General features: G+C 40.5%; 1 protein-coding gene across 16 annotated transcripts in view; it reads left to right on the top strand.

The window, feature by feature from the left end:
• Mctp1 (multiple C2 and transmembrane domain containing 1) overlaps window positions 1-19582 on the top strand; it is a 694629-nt gene that overhangs the window by 539066 nt on the left and 135981 nt on the right. For 12 of the 16 annotated variants that reach the window (XM_039102152.2, XM_039102154.2, XM_039102153.2 and 9 more), the window contains one exon: window positions 13563-13682. The exons of the other annotated variants lie outside the window; for them this stretch is intronic. In XM_039102152.2, coding sequence (XP_038958080.1) covers window positions 13563-13682 — 120 coding nt within the window. The remainder of the gene's footprint in view (window positions 1-13562; window positions 13683-19582) is intronic. 16 annotated transcript variants of the gene reach the window in all.

Consider the following 19582-nt stretch of genomic DNA (forward strand, 5'->3'; position numbering starts at 1 on the left):
TGGAGAAACACTGTACAGAGTCCACATTGAATGACTGACATCTTCAAAATCTCAGTCTTGCTCTTCCCCAAAGTCTGTAGGGCTTTGTGGGAAAGTGCTGGATGGGGTGTCACAGTGCTTGGCTCTGCCACACAGTAGCAGGTGCCTTTTGTCAGACCTCAAAGGCTTGAGCCTTAGATTCCTCTTGTGTAAATAATCTTTGCAAACTACAATTCATGGCATCTCTCCTAAAGTTCATTCCACATAACATCATACAGAGTACCTGTTAGGAGAAATTACTTTGTTTTTCTTTAAGTAAATTGAAAATAATAAAGCCATTCTGAATATTTATGATTAATATTTAGAATGCTTCTAAAATATGACCCAAGTAGAAACTGGGGATCTGTATTTTGTGATGGTGATATTGTAATAATCTGGAAACCATGGTTTAGATAAATGATACTTGATTTTACAAATGAAAACGCATTATAGTTATAATATACTATACTATATATACAGTGTATATATTATAGTATCTCATATACTATATGTAGCAATATAGTATAGTATATAATATAGTATAATATAATACAGTTAACTTACAGACATAAGTTAATATTCATACAATTGTTAGTTAATACCAAGGTCTCTTTATAAGAGAAGCAGTAAGTTGTTAAAAATTGTTAGGAGTTGTAGGCTAGTAAGATGGCTCATCAGGTAAAAGAGCTTGCTGCCAAACCTGATGTCCCAAGATCCATCCTCAGAATCCTCAGGCTCTAAGAGAACAAATTCCTCCAAGTTGTACTCTAATCTCCACATATTCATGTTCTCTCCCCCTCTCTCTCTCTCTCTCTCTCTCTCTCTCTCTCTCTCTCTCTCACACACACACACACACACACACACACACACACACATACTCACACACACTCACACAGGTGCACATGCATGTATGCACACATACGCTCACACATACATACATGCATGTACACATAAATACACACACATAAACACACTCAGAAACATTCACATATATTGTCTTAGTCAGGATTTCTATTCCTTCACAAACATCATGACCAAGAAGCAAGTTGGAAAAGAAAGGGTTTATTCAGCTTACACATTCACATTGCTGTTCATCACTAAAGGAAGGCAGGACTGGAACTCACACAGGGCATGGGATTATTTCAATCTTCTTATATCTGTTGAGGCCTATTTTGTGACCCATTATATGGTCAATTTTGGAGAAGGTACCATGAGGTGCTGAGAAGAAGGTATATTCTTTGATTTTAAGATGAAATGTTCTATAGTATATCTGTTAAATCCATTTTGTTCATAACTTCTGTTAGTTTTACTGTGTATCTGTTTAGTTTCTGTTTCTGTGATCTGTCCATTGATGAAAGGGGGGTTTTGAAGTCTCCCACTATTATTGTGTAAGGTGCAATGTGTGCTTTGAGCTTTAGTAAAGTTTCTCTTGTGAATGTGGATGCTCTTGCATTTGAAGCACAGGTATTCAGAATTGAAAGTTCATCTTTTAGATTTTTTTCTTTGATGAGGATGAAGTGTCCTTATCTTTTTGATAAATTTTGGTTGCAAGTCAATTTTACTTAACTGAGAATTTAGATATTAGAATCCAACTTGTTTCTTGGGACCATTTGCTTGGAAATTGTTTTCCAGCCTTTTACACTGAGGTAGTATCTGTCTTTGTCACTGTGGTGTGTTTCATCATGAGGTGTGTGTCCCGTGCTCATGGATTGGCTGAATTAATATTGTAAAAATGGCCATCTTAGCAAAAGCAAACTACAGAGTCAATGCAATCCCCATCGTAATTTCAGCTCAATTCTTCATAAAGTTAGAAAGAGCAATTTGAAAATTCATTTGGAATAACAAAAACCCAGAATAGCAAAAACTATCCTCAACAATAAAAGAACTTCTAGGGGAATCACAATCCCTGACCTCAAGCTGTATTACAGAGCAATAGTGATAAAAACTGTATGGTATTGGTACAGAGACAGGAAGGTAGATCAATGGAATAGAATAGAAGACTCAGAAATGAACCCATACACCTATCTCCTGTCACTTGATCTTTGACAAAGGAGCTAAACTGATCCAGTGGAAAAATAGCATTTTCAACAAATGATGCTGGTTCTACTGGAGGTCAGTATGTACAAGAATGCAAATTGATCCTTTCTTATCACCCTGTACAAAGTTCAAGTCCAAGTATGTCAAGGATCTCCATACATAAACTAATAGAAGTAAAAGTGGGGAAAAGCCTCAAACACATGAGCACTGGGGAAAATTTTCTGAACAGAACACCAATCGCTTATGCTGTAAGATCAAGAATTGACAAATGGCACCTGATAAAACTGCAAAGCATCTGCAAGGCAAAGGACACTGTCATTAGCACAAAATGGCAAGCAATAGATTGGGAAAAGATCTTTACCAATCCTACATCTAGTAGAGGGCTAATATCCCATATATACAAAGAGCTCAGGAAGTTAGACTCCAGAGAGTCAATTGTAAATAGGGTACAGAGCTAAACAAAGTATTCTGAGGAATATAGAATGGCTGAGAAGTAACTAAAGACATGTTCAACTTCCTTAGTCATCAGGTAAATGCAAATTAGAATAACTCTGAGATTACACCTCACAACAGTCTGGATGGCTAATATAAAAAACTCAGGTGACAACAGATGTTGGTGATGATGTGGAAAAAGGTTAATACTCTTCCATTGTTGGTTGATTGGAAGCTGGGCAACCACTTTGGAAATCAATCTGCTAGTTTCTCCAAAATTTGGAAATAGTACTACCTGAGGACCCAGCTATACCACTCATGGGCATATACCCAAAATAATAAGTAAGCATACTCCACTATATTCATGCAACCTTATTTATAATAGCCAGAATCTGGAAAGAACCCAGATGTCCCTCAACAGAGGAATGGATACAGAAAATGTGGTATATTTATACAATGGAGTACTACTCAGCTATCAAAAACAATGACTTCATGAAATTCATAGGCAAATGGATGGAACTAGGAAATATCACCCTGAGTAAGGTAATCCAATCACAAAAAACACACATGGTATGCACTCACTGATAAGTGGATATTAGCCCAAAATCTGGGATTACCCAAGATACAATCCTCAGACCACATGAAGCTCAAGAAGATGGATGACCAGAGTGGGGATGCTTCAGTTCTTCTTAAAAGGAGGAACAAAAATATACATAAAAGGAAACATGGAGACAAAGTTTGGAGCAGAGACTGAATGAACAGCCATTCAGAGCCTGTCCCACCTGGGGATCCAGCCCATATACATACAGCCACCAAACCCAGACAATATTGCTGATGCCAAAAAGTACATGCTGACAGGAGCCTGATATAGCTGTGTCCTGACAGCCGGAGCATGACAAATATAGAGTCAAATGTTAGCAGCCAACCATTGAACTGAGAATGTAGTCCATATTGGAGATTTAGAGAAAAGATTGAAGGAGCTGAAGGGGTTTGTAACCCCATAAGAACAATGATACCAACCAACCAGAGTTCCCAGGGACTAAACCACCACCCAAAGAGTACACATGGAAAGCACCATGGCTCCAGCTGCATATGTAGCAGAGGATGGCCTTGTTGGGCACCAATTGCAAAAGAAGCTCTTTGTCCTTCCAAGGCCAGACCCCCCCACTGTAGGGGAATGTCAGGGTGGGGAGGCAGGAAGGGGTGGGTGGTTGTACGAGGGAACATGTTCATTGAAGTAGGGGGAGGGAAGATGGTATAGGGGCTTTATGGATGGTAACCTGGGGAAGGGGATAACATTTGAAATGTAAATTTAAAAAATCCAATAAAAGAAAGAAAAAAGAGACAGCATCTAAAAAAAAATAAAGAGGCTTTCTTTAAAACATGGAGGTGCTTGCTCATTTTCACAAGGAGTAGCATCCTAATACACAGACAGTAAGAAAGAAGAATTCTTCCATTGTAAGCATCCCTCAATTGAATATAATTTCTTTCTTGTTTTTTATTTTCTGTGCTTTACTATGAACATTGCTTTTGTGACCATATACATGGAACACATTAGACCATTTAAGTATATAAAAAGTGTTATGTTGATTTTGTGTGCTGTATTTCAAGAAAGATGAGTTCGTTTACATATGAGAAGAGAAAGATGTTTACAAATAAAAAAATATGCACAAAGTACATCTTATTACAAACAGTTAATGCAACTAGTGATTTTGGAAGATTACCATGGTGTTGAAAGAAGCTTGACGCAATACAGTCACTGTATTGTCAATGATCAGATGTCACAAAACAGAATGTCTCCTCATCAGTTTGACACTATCCCAGTAGAGCATATTTAGCAACAGAATAATCTGAATCCCAGCCATAAGGGCTCTCTTAGTTAGGATTTTATTGCTGTGAACAAACGCCATGACCAATGCAAGTCTCATAAAGGACAACATTTAATTGGGGCTGGCTTACAGGTTCAGAGGTTCAGTTCATTATCATAAAGTTGGGAACATGGCAGCATCCAGGCAGTCATGATACCAAAGGAGCTGAGAGTTCAACATCTTCATCTGAAGGCTGTTAGCAGAATACTAACTTCCTAAAGCCCACATCCACAATGACACACCTACTCCAACAGGACCACTCCCTGAGCCGAGCCTTCATAAACCATCACAAGGGCAGAACCAGCTTAAGGTAGCAATTGCCCTTTGAAAAGGGTATGAGTTATAAACATGCCAGTTTATAACTGTGGGTGTATTTTCCTCAAGACAGCTAATTTCTCAAAGTGGTTCTACAGTACTTTTAGTATAAGTAATTAAATTGCTAAATAATTTGGGACTGATCTTGGATCTGTTTACTCTAATTGGGAGTAAATGTTTAGGCATTGAACACTTACTTTGCCCCACTTCATCTTTTAAACTCCAAATATAAAACATCAAACAAAAGAAAATAAATCTATGAAGAATTTATATTGGCTCCAATCAAAAGTAATTTCCCCTTTATATGTGCTTGTTGCCTATCTAATTTATCATTTTTATTTCCTGAAAAATTATCTTTACAAAAGTACATTTAGTAATCCTAAGCATTGAAGCTGGAGAGGTGGCTCAGGGGTTAAGAGACCCTGAGTCCAATTCCCAGCAAACACATGTTGCTCATAACTGTAATGGGATCCCTGATGCACAGTACAATGTATGCATATAAAAATAAATCTGTTTTTTAAAGTCCTAAATCTCCATTATAAGTCATATGATCTTTGTACACATTTATAAATTTCAAAAATCCAATAGGAAGATTGGATTTTTTCCCAGAAATCTTTCTACATTTCTGTTAGAAATAAAAACCATCTCCTGTTTTATGCATTGAAGTGTTTGGAATGGTTCTCATTCTAGAATTCAAATCTATTGTTGCCATGTAACAATCACCAAAATGTATTTCTCAAGTTACTTCGTGTTTATTTATGCTTCTTGGTATCCATTTGAGCTATGTGTAACAGAGATGTAGTAAAATACACAATTCTCAAAATATTGTACAATTTTTGATAGCTTTCTAAGAATGTCTTCCAGCATTTTCATTGTATTTCTCTTCTCTCCTCCAATCCCAGATCTGCCAGTTACTCACCAAACTTCGTATACTAAAAAGGCCCAAAACCTCCAAGACTAATTGATGCTTCCCAATGTGAGCTCTTCCACTGGAGTGTGGCTGACCCATCCAGTGCTACACTCTTTGAGAAAGCTCTCTCTCTCTCTCTCTCTCTCTCTCTCTCTCTCTCTCTCTCTCTCTCTCTCTCTCTCTCTCTCCCTCTCCCAGCTCCTAACAATTGCCCATAGCCCACAGTCAGGGGTGAGATCTCATGCCCCACTCTCTATTCCTAGATGAGATTTGGTCTACCCTGTGCTTATACAGGTTTTGGGCATGATGTTGCAATCACTGTGAGTTCATGTGTGCAAAGGACCTTCTGTTTCCAGAAGCCACTGTTTTCCTTTACTCAGTCACTGAGGTCATCTAGATCTTAGAACAGGGATGTTAGAGGTGATTATATGTATAGATCTTCTTTTAGATATGAAAACGGAGGCAAAGTCACCTCTTAACATGTGGAGCCTGAGTTGTGTGGCTCACAGGTGGGTATTCCTCTCTGACATTTCAATAGGACCTGAACAGATATTGATTAGGAAGGCCTCAGGTAGCACTGTTCCTGACAATATTGTCATATGACTTCCCCTAATTCTTGATCAATAAAATACAAGCTGTGTGTGTTACCCTGACCAGTTGACTGAAATTCCCATTTATGCTACTGCCCACCTGCATTTAGTAGGCAGATGATGTTCTGATTTCCAGCCAAAAATAGTTAATTTTCTGAGCATCAGTTGCTTGGCCACAGTAAAGATAAGCATGTGTATTTGCCCACATTCCAATCACTATATTAATTACACCATTCTCACAATTCTAAAGTGATGCTTTATTGTTCCCATTTTATGGAGAAAGACACTAAAAACATGACACAGAAGTTATAGAAAAATTACACATAGCATTATAGTTAGGTAGGAATCCTGTTCTCCATCCAACCTGATGTAAGATGACCTTAGTCTGATAGCCAGAGCCACAGGCACAAAGGGTCTAGATGGTCTGTAAACAATCTAAATCTGGTGAGGAGGTGGCTGAGTTATAGTTATGTCTCAAATCCTGTTGTTTTACAATGTAGCTGTGCATAGAATGGCTCTGTCTGTCACCCCCAAGTTCTTTCTCTGACATTTGTCTTACAATTAAAAATAGTTTTTCTCAAATAGGTGGTGTTAAAAACTAATACAAATAGGCATGTTAAATTTTTCTTTGCCAAAACTGCTCTTCATGTTCCTTTGCAAATGTTTGATTTGCTGTGTAATACAGAATGATAAGCCAACTTCTTTTAACACTTGATGGAAGCAGAGCCTTTTCATAATGTGAAATCTTTGGGGTTCTGTGGTATAGGCATGGTATTTTCATCTGCCCATTATACTTGTTCTGTTGTATTATTCAAGTGAAATTTGTGAAAAGAATATCCCTGATATTAAAATGGCAATTCATTCTTTGTGATTAAGACAGATAGAGCAAGCTATTGTGATAACACAGTGTAGCTTCCAAAAAAAAAGAAAAAAAGAAAAAAAAAGAAAAGAAAGGAAAAAACTTTATTTTGTCTAATCTAACAATAATTTCAATGGAGGAAGAAAAATAAAATTGCCTTTGACAGAATAATATCAAGTTTGCTTTCACAGAAATTAAGCAAAGCAAAAATCTTTTTTTTCACGATGCAAATGCAAGAGGTTTATTTTCTAGCACATTGAGGTCAACCTTCAATCAGTCCCTCATGGTGAGTGACTAGAAGGCGACCATGAATGGCTATAGCAAGCAGTTTCTATACTTTTTAGGGGTACAGATTAACCACCAAGGTTACAGTTTAAACTTATCAGCTAAGCATATTGACCTTTGAATTTATCGTCTAGCAAGCTTATGACATGCATTCAAACTCTTTCTGGGAACAGAGGATCAGGTCACTATCAGTGAGTACATTCCGCAGTTTTTCAAGAGTGTCTCTGCTCCTCCCAAGAACTGTGGGTGGAGAATAGAACTTGGCCTAGCCTTGATTAGAGTTGGGAAGCTAATACTTGGCTTAATCTTGAACTGAGGTGGTGGGTGTAAAGCTGGTGAAAGCCCTTAGGGTCCTTCATAGGAACTCCACAATCTGCCTACTTTCTATCAGGCCAAGCCTCTTAATAGCTCTTACACTTCTGTAATAATGAGGGTCCTTCATTCCCCCTTTTTCTTGTACAAGCTCCAATCTTCAAGCTACACTCAGGGGTCTCTGGTGACTAACTCATATTTTTAGGTCCTTTCCTCAGGGTCTCATATTGTTGGCACAGGAACAACAGCTGTACTGAACCTATTTTCTCTTTTATGAAGGCTATAAACTTGTTCAATATGCAGGGTCTAAAGGTCAACAATAGCAGAACAATTAGGAGTATTAACAAGGTGGATGAGGGTGATTAGCCAAGGGGACAAGTCAAACCAAGTTTCGAACCAGCCCTGACAGTTCTTTTTCTTCCATTTGGCTAGCCCTTCTCTCATCTTGGCCATCATATTATAGTTTGTACAACCTGAGTCCCCGTTTTTCTCTTTAGCCATCTCGTTGGTTCTTTGCCTTTCTGAGTGAATCTGATTATTGGGTTATAGTTAACATTTGCACAGAAGGTATCTCAATATGTTCAGTTCTCCTGGTCGGGCACCTCAGTAGTGTAAAATTTTTTTACCATGATCAGGTTTCAAGAGGAGGAGGGTTTCTAGTAGGTGTTTCCTGTGGTCTCGCATCCTCAGGCGGTACAATAAAACTGGTGTAAACCCCCACATTGGTGAATTCTGCCCAGTTTCTTCCATCTCCAGGGCAAGTGTAAGAGGGGGTCTCCCACAGAGGATACCTCTGTGCAGGGAATGTACATCCTATCCCACCCACCCCCAACCGCTCCAAGCCCTCTTTCTCCCATATGGGCAGTTTGCTTCCACGAGCACTGACATCATGGCTGGGGATGTTCCAAGAGTCAAGTCCTTCTGCCAGCTGACACAGGTCAAAAGTGTGGTCAGCCCACCAGATGTCAGTCAGGCAGACTTTGGAGGCAGTCAGGGAGGCGACGTCATCTCCAGTTCCAGTAGAAACCACAGTCCAGGTTTGACAGACCAGCACATGGGGGCAACAGGAGTCCCTAGGGAGTGAGGCATCTGCAAGTTTTACATGGGATGCATGCACCAGGGCTACAATACTGTCCACCTTAAGTACTGTAGGAATGGTTAACAGTATCAGGAAGGGTCCTTTCCACTGGGGTTCCAGAGATTGTGCCCAATGCCTCTAGATGTAGACCCAGTCACCAGTCTGGAAATGGTGAGGGGTCTCTGGCATTTCTAGACCATATAAGGCAGACGGCTTGAGCCAAATCTCATGTTGTATTGACTGAAAGGCTTAGAGCCTCAAGAAGAAGTTCCTATCAGTGAGTTGGGATACCACTAGGGAGGTCCCAGTGGACACCAAGGGAGTTGGGGTACCAAACGTAATCTCAAAAGTGGTCAGGTTAAAATGGTAGTGGGTGTTCTGGCCTCAGAACAGGGCCAGAGAAAGGAGCGCCACACAGCCAGCACCAGTCTCCAAGGTCAATTTAATTAATGTCTATTTTAGGGTTCTGTTCATTCTCTCTATCTTCCCTGAGCTCTGGAGGAAGTATGCATACTTCCAATGGAGCTTCCAATGAGTCCCCAATATCTTTGCCAATCACTGACTTACCATAGAAACAAAAGCAATACTGTTTTCTGATCCAATTACCTTGGGCACCCCAAACCTCAAGAAGGTTTGTTCTAATATCTTCTTGGCTACCATGATAGCTGTTTCCTGCTTGGTGGGGAAACCCATCCAGAGAAAGTGTCTACAAACACAAGAAGATATTTGTAACCATATTTTCCTGGCTTAACTTCTGTAGAATCAACTTCACAATAAATCCTAGGCCACTCTCTTCTGGGTCTCTTGTCCTGTTTGCTCTTAGCTGCATAAGCATTTACTTGCTGTCATACCTTACACTCTTCTACTGTATCTCTGGCTAAAAACACAAGGTCTATTACATATACCTTAGCTGCTTGGATGAACTTCTTATCCCCTAAATGAGTTCATTTGTGCATTTGGCAAAGTGAGTCTTTTGTTTGCTCTCTGGGGAGTATAGCTTTCCCCTCAAGTGTGCCATTGTCCTTCCTCTTCTAAGCAATTTGGGCCTTTTCTTCTGTTGTATATTCTAAGTGAGACCATCCCTTAGTATAATCCCTGTTCCCAGTGAGTGTCTCTTGCAGGCCCATAACTGTGATAGTGTCCTGCACAGCCACTTTTCGAACCACCCAATCTGCCTGATTATTGCCCTGTGCCACCAAGTCTCTTCCCTTCTGATGTCCTGGGCAATGATTAATACTCACAGTTGCTGGCTTCATTAGGGCATCCAAGAGATCCATGATTTTCTGGGCCTTTTTTCTTGGTATATAACCCCATGAATGTGGGATGTGGCAAAGGCATCTGTGCTGATGTGCCGGGAGTGGGGGTAGAGGTTCAGCCATCCCAGATGACATTTGTGTTGTCCACCATGGCAGCACCCACTCACCTCTGACCTTCATGTAGAAAACTGCTCCTGTCTATAGACAAGGTAGCTTCAGCTCTCAGCAGGGCCCAGTCAGAGAGGTCTTTCCTCCACCCATGGGCTTCTGCCAGTATTTGACACTCATGCTGTGGTAGTTCCAGGTCAGGATCGGGCCACAAGGTGGCCAGGTTGAGCCCAACCACTGAAGAATCTACCCCATGTAGACCAGGGGTCCCATCCACTGGGTCTTCCCATTCAAAGGCAAAGCATTTTTGACTTTGGGGTGCCAAGGTCAGGCAGAAGAAAGCACATTTCGAGTCTAAAATGGTATACCAAATTCTGGAAGGTGGCAAAGAACTCAGAGTGTAGGGGTTAAGCACATAAGGTGGAAGTCAGCCACTCAACATGGTTTATCTCTCCTAAGTCCTAGACTGGGTGATAATTGTTAGTGCTCGGCTTCTTAACTGGCAGGAGCAGTGTATTCCTGTCAGAATGGCACTAAGCAATACTCCAAGCTGGAGAACCCAGGAAATGTGTGGTTTAATTCCTTCTTGTGCCTCCCCCAATATCAGGTACTGGCGCAATGAGACGGGATCAGCCTGGGTCTTAAGCTCCACATACATAGCCTGCAGATATGCATACACATGGCCTCAACCAGGCATTTCAGCCCAAGCAAGAGGAAACGTTTCCAGCCATCAAACAATATCCTCTGTCTTTTGGGTATTGGTCTCAAAAATTTTGTATGTCTTCCAGTGTAATAGTAAGGACCTGGACAGGTTCTTCAGCAGCCCCCTTCAATTGAGGGCCTTTGGCAAGGAAGTAGATCTGAGCCCCCATTTTGAAGACTAAATCTCTCCTGAGCAAGGATAGGGTCAGTCAGGGATGACCATGAATAAGTGGGATACCTGGCCAATGCCCAGGTCCATAATTCTTCGGGTACTCCATGAATATTGGTCCCAGTACCCTCTAGGACCCACGGAAATTTTTCTTGCTGGAGACTGGCTCATCAGCTTGGAAGACTGAGTGTTGGGCCCCAGTATTCATCCAAGAATTTGGTGGGTTTCCCTTCCACTTTTAAGGTTACCTACCCTGGGCTTGGAGAGGGGGTCTGAACCATGTCCTCCCTAGTCGCTTTTATCCCCCAGAGCTAACAACTTTGCCATTTGGGAGTGCTTTTCCCAAGACCCAGGATTTCCTGCCCCCAGTTTGTTTGTTAGGGCACTCTTGGGCCCTCTGGCCCCTCTCCTTGCAATATGTGCACTGGTCCTTTTTAGTGGTTTTCTGACTCTCTTTATTTGGAGTCTCTCTTCTCTGCTTTTCCTAACTACTGTAGCCAAGATTCTACAGTAAATTCCTTTCCTGTCACCTTTCTTTTTGTATCTCCCTTTTATCTTCTTCCTTTCTTTTTCTCTGTTCCTTCTCCTCTATCTACCTGTTATGGTAGACTTTCTCAGCAACCTTCACTAAATCCCTCAACAACTTATCCTTTAGTCCCTCTAGCTTCTGAAGCTTTTTCCTGATATCTCTACTAGCCTAGTCTATAAAAGCCATAGTCACAGTAGCTTTGTGCTCCTTGCTGCAGGGGTCATAGTGTGTATATTGGCAAAATGCCTCCGTGAACCACTCTAGAAAGGCTAAGGGTGACTTGTCTTGTCCCTGCTTAACCTCACATACCTTGGTCAAATTGGTGATTCATCCTGCAACCCCCTTGATACCTGCCAATGGATTCTGATCGTAGACCTTCAAATGCTCCTTACCTCCTGCTATATTAAAGTCCCAGTCAGGTCTAGTCAGGAGAAATCCACTGTTGATGACAGCCTGACTTCCTGCATTATCCTCTCACTGTCTGGTCATGAAGAGCACTCTCATGAGTGGTTGGATATCATCCCAGGTGGGCTGATGAGTAAATAAAATAGTCTTGAGATTAGTCAGCCCCTTGGGCTTATCTGAAAAGGGGGTGTTGGGCCTTACAGTTGTATAAGTTGTCTGAAGAAAAGAGCCAATGTTGCATGACCTGATTGTCATCTTCATCTACGGGCCCATGGGCTCGAAGCGGTAGGGCCACTGTTGTATTAGGTGAAGTGGCCCTCTTGCTCCGGGTCCCCATGGCTGGTCCCAGTTCTGAGGGTCCCTCCCCATGCTACCCCCTTGCTGGAACCAGAGGAAGGGTGTCATAAAGAGAGCTCAAAGGAGATCTCTGAGGAGGGGTCGTGGGAACTGGGGCCATGGTAGGGGGTTAAGAGGGTGGAAGATCCATCATCAGCAGATCTGCTGTGGAAAGGTCCTGGAGGATGTTCTGTACAAACTCGTTGGTCTCTCCAGGGTTCTTTTCCTTCATGGCCAGTACCTTCAAGAGTCCTGGAGACAAAAAAATTTTTATCCAAGGGGGTAGAGTGTCTCCACTAGATCCTTCCAGGTAACTATATAGGGCACTTGGTCTGAGTAACTGAGGGATCCTGGCCTAAACACTCTTTCCTCTATGTCTTTGATCACCTGCAAATCAAGGGTACCTATGTGGGGTCACCCTACTCTGAAGGTGGGCCATTGGGAGGAGCAGAGAGTAACTAGCCTGCCCTTCTTTACTACTACTGACAAGTTTTTTCCTCTTTACCTAACTTCCCTCAAGTGGTTAACTAAGATGTTTAACAGGGTAGATTCAGTTTGTCCTATGTCCAAAAGTAGTATCAGTTGAAGTCCAAGTCCAAACACAGAGAGACAGTTTTACCTCTGCCACAGGTATAGAGCAAGACTCACTTGATCGGCTCCTGCTGATAATGAAGCCCCAAAACAAAAAGAAAGACAATCAACACACAGACAGCTTGCCTCTCTCAGGGGCACAGAAACCAGGTAATCAGGTGACCAGCCAGCTTATGCTGGTATCAAGTCCAACACATTCCAAAAGGAGCAGAGTCCTCCTGACTCCTTCCAGACCAGACCAGACCAGACCAGACCAGACCAGAGGCTCTCTAAGTTTTAGAGATGCTTGAGAGCAAACCAAAGCAAGACAAACAGCACAGATACAGACAACCGCAGTATTTCACATCAAGCTCAAGCTGTTCCTCTCACCACTGTTCCTTGCAACACCACAGAAGGATCTTGCTTCTCGACCAGTGCACCAAATGTAAGGCTCAAAGTGAGTCTTAACTACCAGAAGACCCCCAAATGAGGCATGAGAATGGAGTTCAATGCAAAGTCAAGCAGTTTATTTTCCAGCCTGTTGGGGTTGACCTTCAATCACCCCCTCATGGCAAGTGACTAGAAGACCACCACAAAGCAAAAATCTTGCCAGTGACTTTCCAGGGGCTCAGATGTGCTTTTTAGCAAAATGCTTAATAAGTCCATAGGGCTTCATTTTCCTGTTCTAAAGCATTTGGTCTGTGTGAGATGAGTGTGGTTGATAATCTAGCCAAGGAAATTCAGAGCTGACTCTTGCCTTCTCTCCCTTTTCTCCCCCTCCAGCTCTTTCTCCTTGTTGTCTGGAACTTTGAGCTGTACATGATACCCCTGCTGCTGTTGTTACTACTGACATGGAACTACTTCCTAATAATATCTGGGAAAGATAACAGGCAACGGGACACAGTAAGTCTCTACATTCTTCCTGTGTTTTTCTTCTTCCTAGTCTCTCTGATGAATGATATTGAATGTAGTCTTATAAACCAGAAACTTGCCTGTAAATATTCAACTTAGGAGGAAGGTTTTATAAGATCAAACCTAACAATTCTTTGCTCTTAACATAGTGTGTAGTATCCACCTGTTTCTGGAATGATGAATATGGTAGAAACTAGGATAGAAAGCGTATGAACTGAGCTGAGATGTAAAGTTATTAACACTATTACTCCAAACCTTTATTTCTTCCATCCTCCTACTCATTTTATGCCTTAAGAAATCCTGAATTAGGAGATAATGTCACAGGCTTGTTAGTCATAAGACCAATAATGTTCTCTACTTAAGACAGTTCTCTGTGTAAACTTCATTGGAAGGGAAAGTTGATGGTTCTTAGTCTGGAAAGAATATTAAATACCTTATTTCAGTGACTCTCCACTAAAAACCTGCCAATTTTTGAGTCAGGTATATTATGATATGAGTTAAGGATAAAGACTTCTCATTTAATCCCAAGATCTCTAAGCTCACTGCCCCCTGGGACATTTTTGAAAGTTGTTAGAATGTGTGACAAAAGAAGCAGTAGCCTAACAAGAGCCTTGTGCTTTGCCCCTTGGCCAAATTTGTTCCTCTTGGGTTGTTTCAGTCACTGCAGTCCTAGCAAATTTATCCAAGTTTATTCCACATATAATTGAAGGATGAAGCATCTTCTTGAAGCTCAGTATTTGTATTTGTGGAACCTGATGGGCAGCAGTTGAAAGAATTTAAAAGTGGTTGAAAATCTGCGTTTTAGCTATATGCCATTGTATTATTGAAGTTTTGACTCCACTTGATTTATAATCAGGATTTTTAAAGTAATTTTTAGAAAGGGTTTCACAATTAGGAATATTTTTCCAATGACTGTTTATAACAAATAACGGAGTTATTTGATCATCAATTCAGAATGCTATAGTATCATACAAGACTTCATTGCAATAATGGATATCAAATGAAATCACCAACTTACCTGTGCCAAAAAAAAGTTCCTTCAAAGTATTTTTTTATCATTAGGATAAATGTAAATACTTAGATACAGTCACCAAATACATGATACAGTGTTTACTTTCCTAATATATTGCTGTCCCTCTTACTAGATTAGAATAAGTTTGAAGAAACAAACTCTTTGCTAATCTTCATTTTGCAACTGTTTTAGCACATGCTCCACAGATTAGAAGTGTTCCAAGTCTCTGTATGTTGCATACTTGTTGACTGTGCAGATTCATATCCTGTGCCTGTGTATCTGGAGGCCAGAGTAGTAAGCCAGATCTCTTGCTCTATTGCTCTAGAGTTTATTGCCTTGAGCATAGTCTGTGATCATTTCAGCTAGCCTTTCTGGAAAAAAAAAGAGAGAGCTCTTTGTATTTGCCCATCTCCATACCCCAATCCTGGGGTGCCATGTAGCCATACCCTGATTTTGTAGGCGCTAGGGATTCACAATCAATCCCCCGCACACATACCAAATGTTCTTAACCCCTAAAACTTTTTCTTTTGTAAACTCTATCAAACCAAGTACACGATTGCTGATAGAGGTCCTAATGGTTAAGCAATATCAATAGACAAGAAATAATTTTTATTGTTAAGGCTATATATTTAAATTGCACACTAAGAGACAGGCCCCCAAATGCTATAAGAATTACTGTCTTGGGTACTAGTAGATATTTTTGTCAACTAATCCAAATTGTTTTTCTCTTTAAGAAAATAGTGCTATGTTAGACAATTTTTTGTCCTATTTATCTCAGGAGATTGTTGAAAGAGAATCTACTTTTCATTCAACTGTCTTGAGGCATTATTTGCAAACAAGATTATTTGCAAATAAGATAAGTAGTAATATAGTTTTATTTTCTATGTCCTGTGGGAGGAGCTGCAGTTATCTTAAAGAATTAGTCATTGATTTGAGAATTCTTTGTGAAAAAAATCTTAAACTGTAAGCTCCATTATTTTTTCTAGAACATACTTGTCTTGTGTGGAAAAGTCTACTTCTAGAGGGAAAATTTTAATATATAATTTGCCTTCGTACTTAAAATTATTTAAAACTTTTATAAGCCTGTAAAACAATTATATAATAGATAATTTAAACTGTCCTTTATCTTTTACAAAATACAACTCTAAAAGGGATCTTTTCAGATCTTCCTTTCAAGCACATCTATTTTTCTCTTTTAGGCCTGGACAACATCTTATTCCCCAGTATACCCACTGTCAGACATTCTGTAGCTTAACCCATTTGAGATGTCAGCTACATGCTATAACACCAGTAATTGCCTTTTATTTGCCCACTATACAAATATCCACAAGTTCTGTTCTTCCCAGGGACTGGGTGAGCAATCACATAATTTCTTTCAGCTTCTCATTCACTGGCTCAGTTGAGGCCTTATGTAACTCTTAAATCCAATTTGTCTAATTATCTGTTTTCTGGCATACCCAGCTGTGATTTTGACTGCTTTCTCCTCTTGAAAGAAGACCTGGATTATACTTTGCTGGTTACAAATTGTGTGTGTGTGTGTGTGTGTGTGTGTGTGTGTGTGTGTGTGTGTGGTGTGTGTGTGTGTGTGGGGTGTGTGTGTGTGTGTGTGTGTGTGTGTGTGTGTGTGTGTGTGTGGTGTGAAGGACAAGGGCTTGTAGGCCTTGCCATGCTGTGACTCACTCTTCCATATGGTTTGGAAGAATTATATTTCACCCTGAGTCCTTTTGCTATCTAAAAACCTTGCTAAAGCTTTCAGCACATGGGAAAAGTACATAGGACCTCTGGGGTGAATTAATTACACAGCTGACTAACATCAAACCCAGAAACTCTCTGGAGAGAATGAGGGAGGGAAGGAGTGAAGAAGGGAGGGAGAGAGAGAGAGAGAGAGAGAGAGAGAGAGAGAGAGAGAGAGAGAGATTGATTCTGCCATGAAGAAGAAATCTTACAAAATTTAATCAGGATGAAAACTAATAGAATAACAAGTTAAGTGACTTTTAGATCTATGTCAGAAAGAGACAAAGGTAAATAATAATTTCATAAGTACATAGATGGGTAATAGTTCTCTCTTCAACATGCTGTCTGATAGATGAGATTGATATCCAACAGGAAACAGCTTCCTCCTGTGTTCATTATTTGTTAAGCCTCAGCCAAAACCAAGCCCCTACCTTTATCCCAGCTAGTGCTTAAAGAAGAAAGGAGATCCAACCTTGCATAGTACATTTAGCTATATTTAATAAGCAAAGTCTGTTAAGGGCTGGATAAACAGACAGTCATTTTTGAGGGTGAATCTGTGGCCTTAGAGGGAGCCCATGAGAAGAAGTGTGGTAAAAAATGGTATCTTGTGCTCTTTTCCAGGTATAATTATTAAAATTAAGCAGCCTTGTGTCTGAATCCACCTAGTCTGGGACCATGATATGAAAATTTCCAGTAGAGTTGTAAAGCTTTTTCAGAGAAGCTGTTTAATACATGCTTCATTCAGGAATGTGCCTGGCATGAAATGATAGAAAGATAGAACTGCCATCCTTTGCTTGGTTTGAAAAGCTGAGGAAAATTTCTCCTGCACTTCCTATTGGCCTGGTATCACCTATCCAAACTACAGGCACTATAGGCAAAAATGTTATGAATTCAAGAGCAGACACCAGACAACACTCTTTATTTGGAATTTTAAAATTACTAAGCTCTTGTTGCCCCCTGAATGCTATGTGAAGCCTTCATAGGTGATGTCTTACCGAGTCATCTCTCTGGAGAACAAGCTGATTGGGTTGGGTCTTCCTGAATCCGCCATCTTCATCCTTCTTCTATAACAATTAAGAAAAAATAGTCCTGTAGGATAAACATAGTTTCATGAGCCCTCGTTAGGAAATGGGAACAGGACCCAGAGATGAAAGGAAATGAGTAGATCATGAAATCAAATGTCTATGATACACTGTATGGACAACATTAGTTCTACTTTACCCACAGGGAAACAGTTAAATAGCTTGCCCAAAGGCACACATCATTTGTGTTCTTAACTACAATCATGCTTTCTTTTTAGGCTGATATTTGGTACATCCCACTTTTCCCTGGGCAAGTTTCTATCATGTGTTCTAACAAAGCCAGTAGTACTAACTCTCCCTCAGAGCAGTGATAGACCATTCATTGACTCCTACCCTACAGCTCACTGTTAATTAAGAGAAGTGGAACAGATATTTATCACGCAAGTTTTATGCATCAGGTATCCTGGTAAACCTTTTGGAGACATAATTTCTTCTCATTCTCTATGATAATTATATCAAATGAATTGTTCTCAATGCTTTTTATCACTAATTTATAAGTAAGGAAATTGAAAGGCAAGATAAACAATTAACTCCATAGAGTCAGTCAGTGTGCTTTAAAACCAAGGCTTTCATTTTCTGAAGCCTTGGCTACTTCAGTAGTATGTACAAGTAGTAGTACTTGGGCATATCTTCCTCCAGGGGACCTCTTTAGGTATCCAGGACATAATGCAGAACCCCTGATTTCTCAAGATTTCTCTATGACTTCTCAAGGGATGATACCAGACATCTGCCCCAGTCCAGATACTACCATTAATTTTGAATGTGTTTGTGGCCTGAGGTGTGGCTTTCTAGTCACTCAGGTGAGCATGGGGAGACTGAGTAAAAGCGGAGTATCCTCCACAGTTGTGAATAAAGTCCTGAGATTTATTGGCATAGTGACAGTCTTCCTGCAGGATTTTTCAATTACACTTTAAAAGAACATTCATTTTCACTGTCGTGATATGCCTCCTACACCGCCGTCTCAGTCGCTTATCAATGGTGGCATGAAAAAGCCCGAAGAGTGGGGCAGATCAGTGAAATCACTCTGACTCATGGTATGACTGTGCATAAATTGAGACAAAGTCTGCCTTGTTAAAACACTAGTAAATACTGAAATGTTCAGTTAATTCCTCCCGATGACAAAGCATTAGATTCTTCTTCTCCCCTCTAGGATACTACTGGATTTGTTTTCAGATCCACTTGAAACCAGAATACACCTCTTGTAAGCATGTAAGCTTGTAAGGAAAGAACTGCTGTCATACTGTCTGAAAATTCAGAATGGTCACCACAGAAACATTTGATCTGTCCTGAATCCCTGTCAGCCAAACACCTTTATTATGTTTTCTGCCAATGCTCTTGTCTAGAAAAGCAGCCTTTGTTGAACACTTGAATATGTGGAATAGTGAATAAGTGAGGCCAAGAGGATCTGAAGGGGCTGTCTAAAGCCAAGCTAAGAGAGGAGAGGGCCTTTGTATATACCCTTATATTCTATTTCAATAGGGTTTCATCATTCACTGAAACTAACATAGACCACAAGTCTTCTGTGTTTGCATCTCAGTACCAAAAAAGACCACATTTTCAGTGCTCTTAAAAGAAGCAGCTCTGAGTCATGCAGTCTCTAAACACATCTAAAAATGGATGATCACTCTTTTCTTCTTTTGTGCTTATTTCAACCACAATTTTCTCAACTTTTTCAGAAAGTTAGCAGCTTGCAAAAATCTGAGGAGAACCATGAAAAGACCAGACCTTTAGTTCCTAAAGCAATCCAGAGCATAAGGAGGTTAAAAGTAACAATTAGATGCCATGGAAAACTGCCTCCCCCACCACCTTTAGAGACATCCGCCAACTGTGTTGAGCAATAATCATGGATGTTTATCACTGCATCAGGAGTTGAATACAATCATATACTTTCCACTCAGTTCAGCTACCCTCTCTGGCCACCACCATAACCATATTATCATTTCCCTTTCTCAGAAAATGACTAGACCTTGTCTTGGTCAGATTTCCCTCACTTTCCAGCCCTAAAGCCCAAAGGATTCATACCAGAGTCATGAGTGACATTTAGTAAATAGAAATGCCCATCA

Source organism: Rattus norvegicus, chromosome 2 (assembly GCF_036323735.1).
Source record: "Rattus norvegicus strain BN/NHsdMcwi chromosome 2, GRCr8, whole genome shotgun sequence".
NCBI lineage: Eukaryota > Metazoa > Chordata > Mammalia > Rodentia > Muridae > Rattus > Rattus norvegicus.